Source organism: Saccostrea echinata, unplaced genomic scaffold (genome assembly GCF_033153115.1).
Source record: "Saccostrea echinata isolate AGI-Se365-2 ecotype Australia unplaced genomic scaffold, CSIRO_AGI_Sech_v1 ptg000058l, whole genome shotgun sequence".
Lineage (NCBI taxonomy): Eukaryota > Metazoa > Mollusca > Bivalvia > Ostreida > Ostreidae > Saccostrea > Saccostrea echinata.
This window is the reverse complement of record NW_026889807.1, coordinates 7,130,353-7,143,436: the sequence shown is the minus strand read 5'-3', so window position 1 is coordinate 7,143,436 and position 13,084 is coordinate 7,130,353. Positions and strand designations below refer to the sequence as shown.

Sequence of the window (13,084 nt, the reverse complement as noted above, 5' to 3'; positions counted from 1 at the left end):
GGCGACATAAAGGTCAACCTCGTGAGTCTGTGTACCTATGCTCACTGCCACGGGTCCCACTATGAAACCTTTCAACTTGGTGTCCTTACCCGCCTGAGTCATAGTAACATGTCTTCGTATCGGGGGCTTGGGCTCTAGCTGGTCATAAACCTGAGTCGACAAAACACTGACCTCAGCCCCCGTGTCAACCACAGCACTCACCTGTGTGCCTTGCACAAGTAAACCAACAGAAAACCCTGTAGATGGGCGCAGCTGTCCAATAGGTATAGTGGGCTCATTCCCCTCATCCTCTGGTGACCTCTGACCAGAGCCACCAGGCTTGGTCCTCCCAAAGCCCTGGAACTTCCTAGTCCTATCCCGAGCTGGTCCAAGTGGCTCCGGAGTGGAGTGGGGGGCCACAAGCTTCCCCACTTCCTCGTCCAAGGATGCCTCTTCCTCCTCAGCTGAGAATAGCTCCGGCGATTGGGGCGTCTCAAAGCGGACCCTTAGCCTGCGCCGCTTGCACCTACGCCGCATACAGGAGGGGGGGTGACTAGCCCCCTGCTCCTTACTCTCCGAGTCTGTCCTCTCTGGGGACTGCTCTGGGTTCATAAATCGAACTGCCTGGGAGGGCCCTCCCTGGGATCCAGGCCTTCCACTTCTAGGTCCCCTCTCCTGGGACTCTGGCCTACGATACCTCTCACCAAGGGGTCCCTTCATCCGGGCTCCGCCCCGCGGCCCATCAGTAGCTACTAACTTCCCAGCAGCTTGGGTGGGGCAATCTCTACGAAAATGCCCCACCTCTCCACACTTAAAACACACAGCGGGCTTCGGGTCTCGCTCTGCCAATCTGGGTGGCAGGGTACCAGTCCACTGGGGTTTAGGGAGGGGGGCAGATCCTGTCTGCTTAACAGCTTGTTCCAGCTTTTCCATTCTGCTCCGGAGGGCTTCCAGCTCCTCCCCAGCAGCAACATTTACCATCCCGGGATCGTCCTGTTCGGCATCCTCATCAGAGATCACCTTCCGCAGCTCTTTCTTGGTCCTAGGCCTATGTAGCCGGGAGTGCTGGTAGTACTGCATTCGCTCCACGGCTTCATCCACGGTCCTGGGATGCCCATCGAGTGCGTAAAGGCCAGCGTCTCGGTCCTCGGCTCCATAACATAGCCTAGGTATGGCGTGTGTGTGCACGTCCGGCACACAAGGGAAGGCTCGCGTCGCCAAGGTCAGCACCCTGTCTGCCCACTGACGAAGGGACTCTCCTGGATTCTGATTGGCAGCCTGGAAGTTGAGTTGATGAGTGAGATCGGGGGCAGAGGAGCCAAAACGCTTCTCAAATCTCTGCAAGATCTCACCTAGGCGGAGCTGGCTACTGGTTTCCAACAGCAAGGTATAGTATTCGCTTGCTGCCCCCTCAAGGCAGAAACAAAACTGGTCGTGCTGCTCCTCCTCTGTCCATAGCTGGCTGCGAGATAATCTAACGAACTTGTGCAAAAATGCCTTCCAGCTGGTCTTACCATCATACCTAAGGTCCTTATACCGGGGCTTACCCCCAGTGGCTGCCCTAGCTGGGTATGGTGTGGTGCCCTGGTAACCAGGTGAGCCATAATGTATTGGTGTACTAAAGTTGCAAGCCTGGTTAGCCGGGACTGACTGACTAGCATAGTATCCCGGATGGGCTGCCCCATACATGTTAGGTTGAACATGTGCTATCCTCTCCCCCTCCCTTCCAAAATGGCAGGCTGGGGTATTGGGATGGGCAGGACTACAAGTCATTGACACAGGAACACTATGGTGCTGCAGTGCACTGGGCATAGCCATACCATGGAGTGTGGCTGGAGTACTCTCGCCTCGATACAACACAGAATGGGCGTGGTCGGGTACTGGGGGTTGGGCATGCCTACCCCCAGGATTGATGTACACCGATTGGGGCGCATGGTAAGGTGTGCTTGAGGAACTAGCATACAATGATATAGGGTGGGGTCTTGCAGCAGTCACACCAGTGTCTAAAGCATTTACTTGTGAATGAACCATTGCTGGTGACACTCCAACATTTACAGGGGCTGGGGCAGATATAGTGCGTGGCATTGAGCTCCGGGGTTGCAAATCATCCCCAGGGAGAGAGGGCGCACCAAAATCTGCTAGTCTAGGTTGGCTCTGTATGGGTGCAGGGTTCCAGGTGAGCCCTACAGGATCTACGGGCCTCACATGTTGACGATCATACTCGGAGGTGAGCTGTGCGGGCCTCACAGGCCTCTCAGGTTGCTGACTAGCACACGGTGTATGGGACGGAAGGGCGGGGTCAAGTGGGTGTGGTACAACCTCACCCAAACGGCTTGGTCTATAACCCATAGTAGCAGGGCCCCCCAGGTTAGCTATGTCTCCCACAAGGACAGGGTGGCTACTAACTGAATGCACATGCCCTAAAGAATATGGATGCTCTAACCCTGAATTTGAAGGGGCCTCACTATATTCTTGTTTAGGGTGGGTACAACCCACAGTGCTACCAGGTGAGCTACACCTACACAGGCTACCTAGAGAGGACACCAGGGAGTCACTTGACATCATCCCTGGTGAGCCAAATTGAGGCTGGGCAAACCTTACCTCTTTTCCTGACTCTCCATGAAATACACTACCCTCCCCACAGGGGATGCCCGAGTGCAGGCCGGGCATAGGTGTAGAGGGACCCCCCAGGGGCAACCCCCCTCCCATGTGGCCTGACATTGACTGAGCAAAAGGTGTGTGACGGGAGGCAAAATGCTCACTCCCGCTATAAGCGTATGGCGAATAACCCCCCTCCCCGGGGTATCCCCCCACCCTACCCGGAGTGTGAGGGGTGATATTGTCTGACCGCGTGATAGCCGGGTCACTACCCAGACCTAAAGCCGACACGGCTTCCTCCAGGGACATATTCATAATAAATAGTACAAAATAGTTTTCAAATAAAATCACAGTCTACAAAATCACTAAATCACTTGCAATAAATATATACACAAATTAATTCCAGTTGATTCAAAAAATTATTGCATCAGAATCAAAAAACAATTTGCAACTATCACACCTGCTCTAAGCACCAAAAATGGCGGCTAAAAACAATGCCAAAAAAAAAAAAAAATTTCCTGACAGCAGTACGGGAATCTAGCACCGGGCCCCGCGAGTTGGGCGCCAGTAAAGTAACTACCCGGGGGTATAGTACTTATAACAATATTTATTATCACTATATACAAATATACAATATACTCTGTAGTGGGTTCTGGCCCGGGCTGACTCACCGTCTCTGCAGCACGTCTTGTCCGTCTGACATCTTGGCGCTGAAAGAGATCCGTGCGACTGTCCCGCCATCTGACGTAGCCTCGTCAGTAAGTCGTACCACGGGACAGTCGCACAGATACTACAGTACTCAGGTACTAGCAAACATGAGAATACGTGTATATTACAACAGGTTCATGAAGATCTAGACATGTACCCTGGCACGTGACTTTCCATTCGTCTGTTACCGAACTTTTTTAACTGATCTAGTATTATTGAGATGGTGAAATAATCTACTTCTGATTCAGATGATATTGACGATAAACCTCAAAAACTTTTGTATACCGAGAGACTATAACTGCTATTGACACCGTTATCATTGGGTTGTTAAATTCTTCGACCCAGGATCAACAGAAAGCGAAAGAGCGGGAAATTGAAAAATGTCGTAATATTGTGACATTTTCATTTCATTTTAAAAACAAATACATTAATGACTTTTTTCCGGAAGAAATGAAAGTTGCGCTTGAGTGTATATGTATGTACACACGCGCAAAAGCATGACATTTGATTTTAACTAAAATAAATTACGTATTCATCTTGAACTGGGCTCATTGCATTGTAATTTATGACAGAACTCGTTATATTTCCACCCTCGCTTTAATGCCAAAATCTGTCTTGGACAAAAGTTAGCAATATACCGAGGGAGCACTGTATATAAACTTGTAATAAGCAGGGCTGTTTTTACCAGATTTTGAAACTCTTCAGTACCCTTTGGTCAATTAATTAATTTCTACTGAAAGAAGTTATGCTCCTTTGCTATTCACCTATAATAGTTAATCACTGTAAATAATGTAATTTAATAGGTCAATTGAATAACAGAATTGTACAAGAACTTATAATATTTATATATTATTTATAATTATTTATGATATTTATAATAATATATATATTTAAAATTATAATATTTAATACAAAAGTACTTTCATAGATTTTAATGGTCATGTAAACTTTTAGATAATAGATAAATGAAAATGGGACAAAAATACGATATCTTTGTATAATACATCATCTTTAAAGACCAAGAGAGGCCAGTGCGAGGGGGAATGAAATATGTTAGCTAATAGTTCTCTAGAATTATTGTTTTGTTAAGTCAGCATTGGGATAGTGACAAATGGGGGAAAGTACAGGCAAATAATTAGATCAACTTTAAGATTTGTTATTGAGTACTAAATTAATATTTTGCTGATCCCTGATTATCCTATTTCTTTTACTTTTACAATATAGCTTTATTTATCAGCTTATTCTGTTTTAATCTATGGATTATTATATTATACCCAGGTAACCGTTAAGGCCCTAGGGCCTCTTGTATAGAGACATTAAAATTGGTAAACCATACTCTACGTAACTGATTATTCACCCGCGTGGCACAGTGGTTAGAGCGTTTACTCTAGAGTCGCGGAGTAAGGAGTTGATCCTTATGATGGGGGTTCAATTTTTCAATCGGACCAAAACTCTACCAATAAGTAGAGATTTTGAAAATTTTCCTATTTATAAACCATGGCATCACTGTTAATCGAAATTAAAACCGAAAAATATAATTTTGTATCTTAATGTAGTGTCTTTTTTTAATTGATTTTCTTATGCAAAATGTGTACTTGAAAGATGTGTAAGGTTTGAATAAGAAATATCAAAATTTTTATGAAGGACAATTGATCTGTTGAAATGTTTTAAATGTTTCTTTTATTAATGTTTAAGATATTTCAAATTATCAATTGTCCTTTACACAATTTTTGACATTTCTTATGCAAAATTTGTACATGACTGTAGTCTTCAGTAAAAAGATTTACAAAAATTCAAACCAAAACGAAGGTAGGGTAGGTTTCTGAAAGATTTTCACAAAAATGCTATTTTTGATAACCATGGCAACATTCGGCACCTAAATAAAAACTGATGTATTGAATAATGTTTCTTAGTGCATTCTACTTGTTTAACAAGAGATACTGAAATTGGACCAAAACTGAAGAAGGAGCATTTAAAAAATATTGTTTATAGACAAACAGACAGCCGGACAGACGATGGACACCTTACTACCGAATATAAGCTCCTCTGGTCTCTGACCCTGCTAAGAGCAGCGTCCGCTTAATATCACTATCAAAAGTTATCGAGAATTAACTGTTGCAACCCGTGAACTGCTGCAGAAAAATCAAGAAGTGTTTATGAAACACTGATGCCCCCATATGATAGCTCTTGTGTCAAGGTCAAAAGGTCAAAAATATTTATCCCAATGAAAGGTTTTGTCACAGTGAATACACATATGAAGTATGCAAGTCCTTACATAATTTGTTCAAAAGTTATGGCCAAGGTTTAAGTTTGGTTAAAAGTTGCACAAGTCGGCCAAACTCCAAGGAGAAGGTCAAAATTATGTTGCTACTAAAAGAAAGCCATCCAATCAAAAGTTATGGGAAAGGTTAAAGTTTTTGCGGACAAACAGACAGACAGATGGATAGGGCAAAAATTACATACCCCCGAATCTTCGATTACGGGGGCATAAAAATACATAATCCGCATAAGCGGGGGTAAATTCTTCTGCAGTGGTTATACAGCTATTATGTCCACATAATCAAAGCCATTCTTTAGTTAATATAATATCATTTTATCATAGTTTTTTTGGTTTAATTGAAGTACGTAAAATACTGTATTATTGATCTCTACATTTGGTATGTTTCATTGAGTCCATTGCTTAAGAAGTCTTTTATACAGGTGGCTTTGAAAAACGGTTTCTTACTAGTTGAACGTTAAAGGAAGTATTTTTCACAAAAAATGAAAGTGAAAATATTCAGTTGATATATATATATATATATATATATATATATATATATATATATATATATATATATATATACACATGTATATATAATGCTATTGAAGTTTTCTTTTCGAAGACATATACTTCAAATTTGATCACAAAAATGGATATATTAGAAAGATATCCAGTTTACTTTTATTTGAGGGAAAATTATGACATCAGGTTAACTTACATCTCAATCTTTATGAAAGATTTTAAAATAAAAAAGTGTAACACAGTTATCATTTTGCAGGTAAAATTAACGAGACAGTTGTGTTATTTTTACAGATAATGATGCTATACTAGTACATACACTATTCATGTGCTAACAACATTATATGAGTTGGAGTTTATTGACCTCCAAGACAAAAAGCACAAAGTTTTTTTTAAAAAACAAAATTCATTTTGATGTCCTACAACAGTTCTCAAAATTAATTAAATTTATAAACCTTTAGAATGGTCAACTTCGTATATGTAAGTGCAAGATTTAATGTAAAGATTATAAAGAAGATAGAAAATTTGTATTATTTTTAAAGTTTCATCTGTGTTTTTTTTACAGTTTTTTCACATAAGTGCCGTAACCTGGTCTACAATTCTTTAAAAAAAAAAAACATTGAAAAACATATTTTACATGTGTGCATTTCTCTGTAGTTGTTGATTAACACATCCTATTCTACAATCTGTAGCTTCTTTTATTTTGTTGAATGGTTCCTGTCTAAGCGATTCTTCATAAGACTGTAACGCTCCGTGTAAGTCCCCGACCACATGCTGACAGATACCTAGTACCTGCCAGGAGATGTCTCTTAAAAGTAAAGGAACATATTTCCCATTATCATACAGCAGCATTGTCTGTAGGTCTGTCAGTGACTGTAAACACTGAGATCTATTACTTAGTCTATAGTGAGATAACACTGATAACATCTCTACCATAACAAACGGTGATAAACTTAACAGATACCTTCCATTTCGTTGACTCACATTTTGTTCTAAACACAATTCTCCAATACAGTGTATATCATAAATTAAATTCACATCACTTGCCCAGGCTTCTCTCATTCTTCTAGACAAAGACAGATTACCTACAGTTGCTTCGTTGTACCTTTGTCCATCAGTATATTTATACATAATAAAAGTTTGTGATAGTCTATGTTTAGTGAGATACGTGATATATAGTGTTTTATCATATCTCCCCATTCTATAGTAATACATCGACAGATAGAGTAAATAAGTCACAGGACCTAATCTTGCTGCCATTTTCAACATTCCACGTATCATTGTATCTAAGTTATAGATATTTTTATGCGTGCAACATGAAGTACTGTTTGCCATTATGAAGGCCAATTCAACAAGAGTCTGAGCAGTACCATACTGTAATGTTAACAACTGGTGTGGTGAGATTGATATTAACAGAGATAGTGTGTTAATTGATTTTAAACGAAGATAAGAATCCCATATGTGTTGAGCAGAAAAACTTAATGTCAATAATTCAATCAAGACACATAAATCTAAATCAGCAATACCTATGAATTCCCCCTCAGAAGGAGATAACACAAACGACAGGTTACTGAGGGCAGGTTCTAGGATTGATCTGAGAGTCGGACTAAGCAGTAGACAGGACACACCCATTCTGTAATACTGATAAAGCTGTTGTAAAAGAGATTCACGTGCATTACCAACTACTTTGTTTAGGAACATATTGTTTTCAGGAATAAAAAAATTGTGAAACAATCCACGATAAACACAATGAAGGAGATATTTAAAACATCTCCAAAAGCAGTCGAGTAAATTGTTCGGACACCATCTACGGTGTCCTAATTGCATAATCCAGAACGTCGTGGTCTTCATGTAATATGAACACAGTAATGGTTCCTTCCTGTAATTGATAACTTCCTTCAGAAATATTTTCAGAAGTCCGTAACATAAAAATTGTGTATGATTCATGGTACACACTAGTTGTTGTTCAGCTAGAGAAAATGATAATCTCCATTCCAATTCGTTAGAAGTCGAAACACCTTTACTTCCAATAGGCACACAGTGACATTCATTTCTTAAAATAATTTTTAACACAGGTAAAGGCGGCCAGGTGTACCTCTGACATCTGTAAACCCAATTCCTTAATTGTTTAGGCCAAGGAATAGTGGCTAAACAATGAGCTTCATCGAATTCTATAGATTCAGTGAAACCACTAGTACAAGGACCATGGATTCTGATTTTTTCAGAAGGGGGACGTACCTCATACATGAACTGAAAATATCTTTCTCTCCAAAGAGAACTAGATATATAAGCTCCACCATCAAAGGGAACAAGAAATATCGTGTCTATGTGTCGTGCTGGTGTCAGAAGGCGTAGTCTGACAAATCCTGGCGGTGTATCAGAATCTTCCATTACCACAATGATATGTTTTGAAGTATTAAAAAGCCGGGACTGGGAAATATCAGATATTAGTTTAAGATCACACGGCCAGAACATTCTATCTATGTCGGATGACCTCAACCTAAACCCCTCTTTAGAACTACCACTCTGAATCCTAACAAATCCTTTCTGAATATTAACAGGTTTCTCTATCATCTCATACATGTCCGTCACGTCCCTTCTGATGGCTACTTCTGTCGGTGTCCCTATCTTACGACACAGACCAACATACAGGACTTCTGATAGACGAGGAATATGGTCCATTCTTATATATAATCTATAAAAAGAAACGTAATAAATTAATAACATGTTTAAAAACATGCAGCATTTTTGCAATGCAAATTGATAGTAGACGTAAAATGATTATGTGAAGAGAAACATATTACTTTTAGATACAAGTAACATTATTTGAGACATTATTTGAAATTTTGCCGTGGTTTGCGACGATGCTATTTCTCATACGTAATCTTTATTGCACTGACCCCGTTTGACATTGCGCAATACAAAGTTTAATTTGTGAACACATGCATGCCGGAGATGACTGACCAAGATGTAAATTAAGCCCACTGAATTCGCAAGAAAATCCTAATATTTCATGTTCATGTATTTTTGTAGTCTTTTTTCTTACCCTTTTTAAAGGTAAAATTTTATTCGAGGAACGATAGAATTTTCAAATACGAATGAAATATATGGATAACTTTTGTTTGTCACAGTCTTTGTAATTATAGCTTTGATAAATTAGCATCCGTTCGGTAGTTTTTGGGTCCAATAATTAGGCAATGGTTTATTTTTTTTTTTTTTGATAGAATCGTAATAAATAAACTTTGCAAATTTTATGGGATCGTATCTGCCTCCAACAATCCTTTTATTACTGCTTAAAATGTGTACTTTTTTTCCCTTTCCGAAAATATACATTTTTCTAATATAGTATACAACAGAAACTAAAAATTCAAACAATCAAAAGACATCGTAAAATTTCAATTACGATGATAAAAAAAATATTTATAAAACATGCAGTTCCGCAACAAGGAATGTACGTGGAGCCCTCGAACCATATTGTACTTTTGGGAATGGAGAAATTTGGAGATCGACTTCCAAGCATAGTGTATCTCGTAATTAGGGAGTATCAAATTGGGAACATCTCGAAATAAGCGTTTGTCGCAAAACTAAGAAACCGCCGCGCGTATGTTGTTTATCAATGATTATTATATTTCGGAGTTAAAATGTCAAACCATTATCCATAAATGAGTTTCCCCAAACTTTCTGACTATTAATAAATTTATTTAAATTTTACATCAACAAAACTTAAAAAAAGCCGTGTTTATGAAATGATTTTCACATGTGTGTCATGTTAAAAAAAAAACCGAAAAAAATTATGTACGAATTGACTTCTGTTGTTTGCATATGAATATTTGAATAGGTTTGTGTATGAATTCGTTGTAGGTCGGCGTAATTAAATGAGTATTCATGAGGCGAGGAATATGGATAAGTGCAAATATCAGGAATTAAACTTTATGCCCTTCAACAAAATGTCATTGAAATATCTCAAGAGTATTTGTTAACCATGTACAAAATCAGCCGTTTGTATGAATTGACTTTTCAAATTTGTGTAAAAATTGACTTTTGTGGATTGCATCAAATGTGGCAGGGGATAAGTTTCGTACTAAAGACCCATTTTACTATTGATGGTTACATCCCTCGCCTTCATTTCCCCCCTCATTTGTCTTCCATAATGTGATAGAACTTAAACTTTTCATTATTTTCATATAGATTATACATTTTTCTTTAAATTAAAACAAAACAGATGGACTTTTTGCATATTTAATGAAAAAAATATCAAAAATATGTACGTTTTCATGTAATTATTGGATTCTATTAAGCACCTGAAATTTACTCACAAATGCCAAGTAATGACAGGAGGATCACTTTAAATATTCAGGGGAATCAAATGCATGTATTTGATCCTTCAGATATGTTGAAATTGAATGTAATATACTCAGAAAAATCAGATTTCCACAGTATATTTTCAATAGAATCAGGTAATGGTTGGAGGGGTAGGGTAGATAACTGCAATTTCCAGGACACTTCTTCTTGAACCTTTGATGCAAGAGGGGTTTTTGTATATTACAATAAATATCCTGAAAAAATAGATTAGGTTTTCTTTTTGCAAACAAGCTATAGATGTATAAATTCAAGCAATTAAGAGGTAAAATGGGATTTCTCAAAACATCAAAAATAGGAGAGTATGTGTTACATGTGAGTACATTTCATCAAGGCATGCAATTCTTATTGAATTTTTTATATGTAGCTGCATTTGAAATTGATCAAAGTTACCATTAAACACTGTTTTGATAAGAAATAGTTTCTTTTGGATTGTAGGAGTTGGTCATTTTTGAAGTAACACAAAGAATATGGGGTTAAGGTGGTTGACCGTCAATTGGTGGGGTAACTTATTTGCCTCTAACTTTTTTATTTTTCATTGAAAAAAGACATGTTTAGTATATTTTTACTCAGAATTGATTGCACTTTCTAAATATGGAAAGTTATTTTAATTGAAAAGCAAACTTTGAAAGTTAAAGGTGGCAGGGGATAGTTTCGTACTAAAGACCCGGTCAAATTTCTTAAAAAACTGATATATCCTCTGTTTGATGTGATATTTTAGGTAGAAAAATGATTAGAATAATTATGGGACATATTTGCAGTGTAGCAGAGTGCTTGCTGAAAAAAATGATGTGCAACATGTAGGTGTCACTATGACACTTACCATATACAGAGTTGTAAATGCGAAACTAAGACACATGGTCAGTTGCAGAGGAAATTCAGCTGAAAAGCAGTAGGCCTTAGAAGAAGGTGTGTATCTCAGAGGGAAGGTGAATGGCCCCATATCAATTGGTGAATTTTCATTAGGGCATGCATTGATTTACAAACTACTGGGTGTTTTATCCTGTTCGCTTGGAAAACTGTCTCCATGTATATGTTTTTATGGATCGCATGTATATGTGTACCTCCTCGGCACATGTTTGGCATTAAAAAAACTATCCTCTGCCACCAAACATTGACTCCTTATCTACGAATCGGTTTATGTACGAATTAGTTGTAAGTCGGCGTTATCTGATGAATATTCATGAGGCGAAACATATTGATAACGGCAAATATCAGGAATTAAAGTTTGTGCCAATCAACAAAATGTCATTGAAATAATTTAAAAGTATTTGTTAACCTTGTGCATTTTATTTTCGAACAACAAAACAACCTCACAAGGTCCACGCAGAAAATATATAAGCGGTGTTAAATCGGATGCCATGGGCTCACGTCAGGCTAAGCATGCGCGAGAATTCTAGAGAGTTCTTGCCTTAGAGTAATTCGGAGGAGGGGGCAGGGTCATCAGTGAACAAAAATTCCATCTGAGAAACTTGTTTACAACCTAAAATCGTAATGGAATTTTCGAGCACGATAATTTTTTTTAAAAAAGCCTACTTGGTTTTACGATGAATTAATTTTTTTTAATATGGCTATTAACCAAAGTTTAAGAAGATAACTGTGCTCTTGTGGAAAAATTACTCCCCCCATCCAAAAAAAAGTTGGGAAAAATAGCTTTTATGTCAAAATTATGACACAAAATGTATATCGTATAGTCGATTTACAATACCTCATACTCAAAATACAACAATCAAATGTGTATAACTGCAGGATTGTGAAAACTTAAGAGATGGTGTTAAGATGAATCTCTAATAAGGCAATCTTTTATGAAGAAATTTATTAATAGTTATGTAGCTAAATACATCATGTACATCATGTCAACTACCTCCTCGAGTGGGTGTAACCCCTCCCCCCATCTTCATCTTCATAGTTTATGAAATTAAATAATGCATTGTATAATTAAAAAGACTTCTTAGAACCGTAATTCTTCTTAAGGAATGGTTAAATCGTTTTCAAATTAGTAAAGTCGCTTTATTTTATGTTTACGCCGGTGTAAAGACGAATAATGACCCCCATAGGAAAATGACCGGGGGTCATTTTTCGCCGTCGAAAAACGACCCCAGGTCATTATTCAACGGCAAAAAATGACCCCCAGTCATTATTCGACGTCGAAAAATGACCCTTTTGCCCGTAGAAAAATTGTCATCACCCTAAAAATTTACCCTACCTGAAGAAAAATGACTCCCGTAAAATAATGACCCCTTATGGATTAGAGTTGAAATTTTAAGGGGGCTAAAACAAATCAGTCAATCAAGAGACCTATTGGCCAAAATGCTCACTTGAGCTTAACGGGGAATAAATTGACGATTTGTTGATCTCATTACATTATACAATTATTGCTATTTTAAGGACAATGCGATAATTCAGAATCTAAAGGAGTAAAAGATTTATCGAGTCCAAAGGCGAGGTGAACATTGTTTTTCGATGGTGGAAAATCATCGTACTGACAGAAAAAAACAGCAATAATTGTTTTTTTTTATATGATTCAACGAATAAATTGATACAAACTGATTAAGCAGACATGTCGTTTCTTGTTTACATTTTCTCAAGTCCCAGCCAAACAACAAAGTGAGAGAATCGGAGTTAACATAAGCATAACCAGTATTTATTTTGCATTTGAAA

The 13,084-nt window shown here is 38.3% G+C and overlaps 1 protein-coding gene across 1 annotated transcript; it reads right to left on the bottom strand.

Moving 5' to 3' along the window:
- Positions 1-6,697: 6,697 nt before the first annotated feature.
- Positions 6,698-8,761, bottom strand: LOC133174633 (uncharacterized). The gene has a single exon (XM_061309733.1). The coding sequence runs from the start codon at positions 8,744-8,746 to the stop codon at positions 6,698-6,700; it is 2,049 nt and encodes a 682-aa protein (XP_061165717.1). The 5' UTR covers positions 8,747-8,761.
- Positions 8,762-13,084: the final 4,323 nt, after the last annotated feature.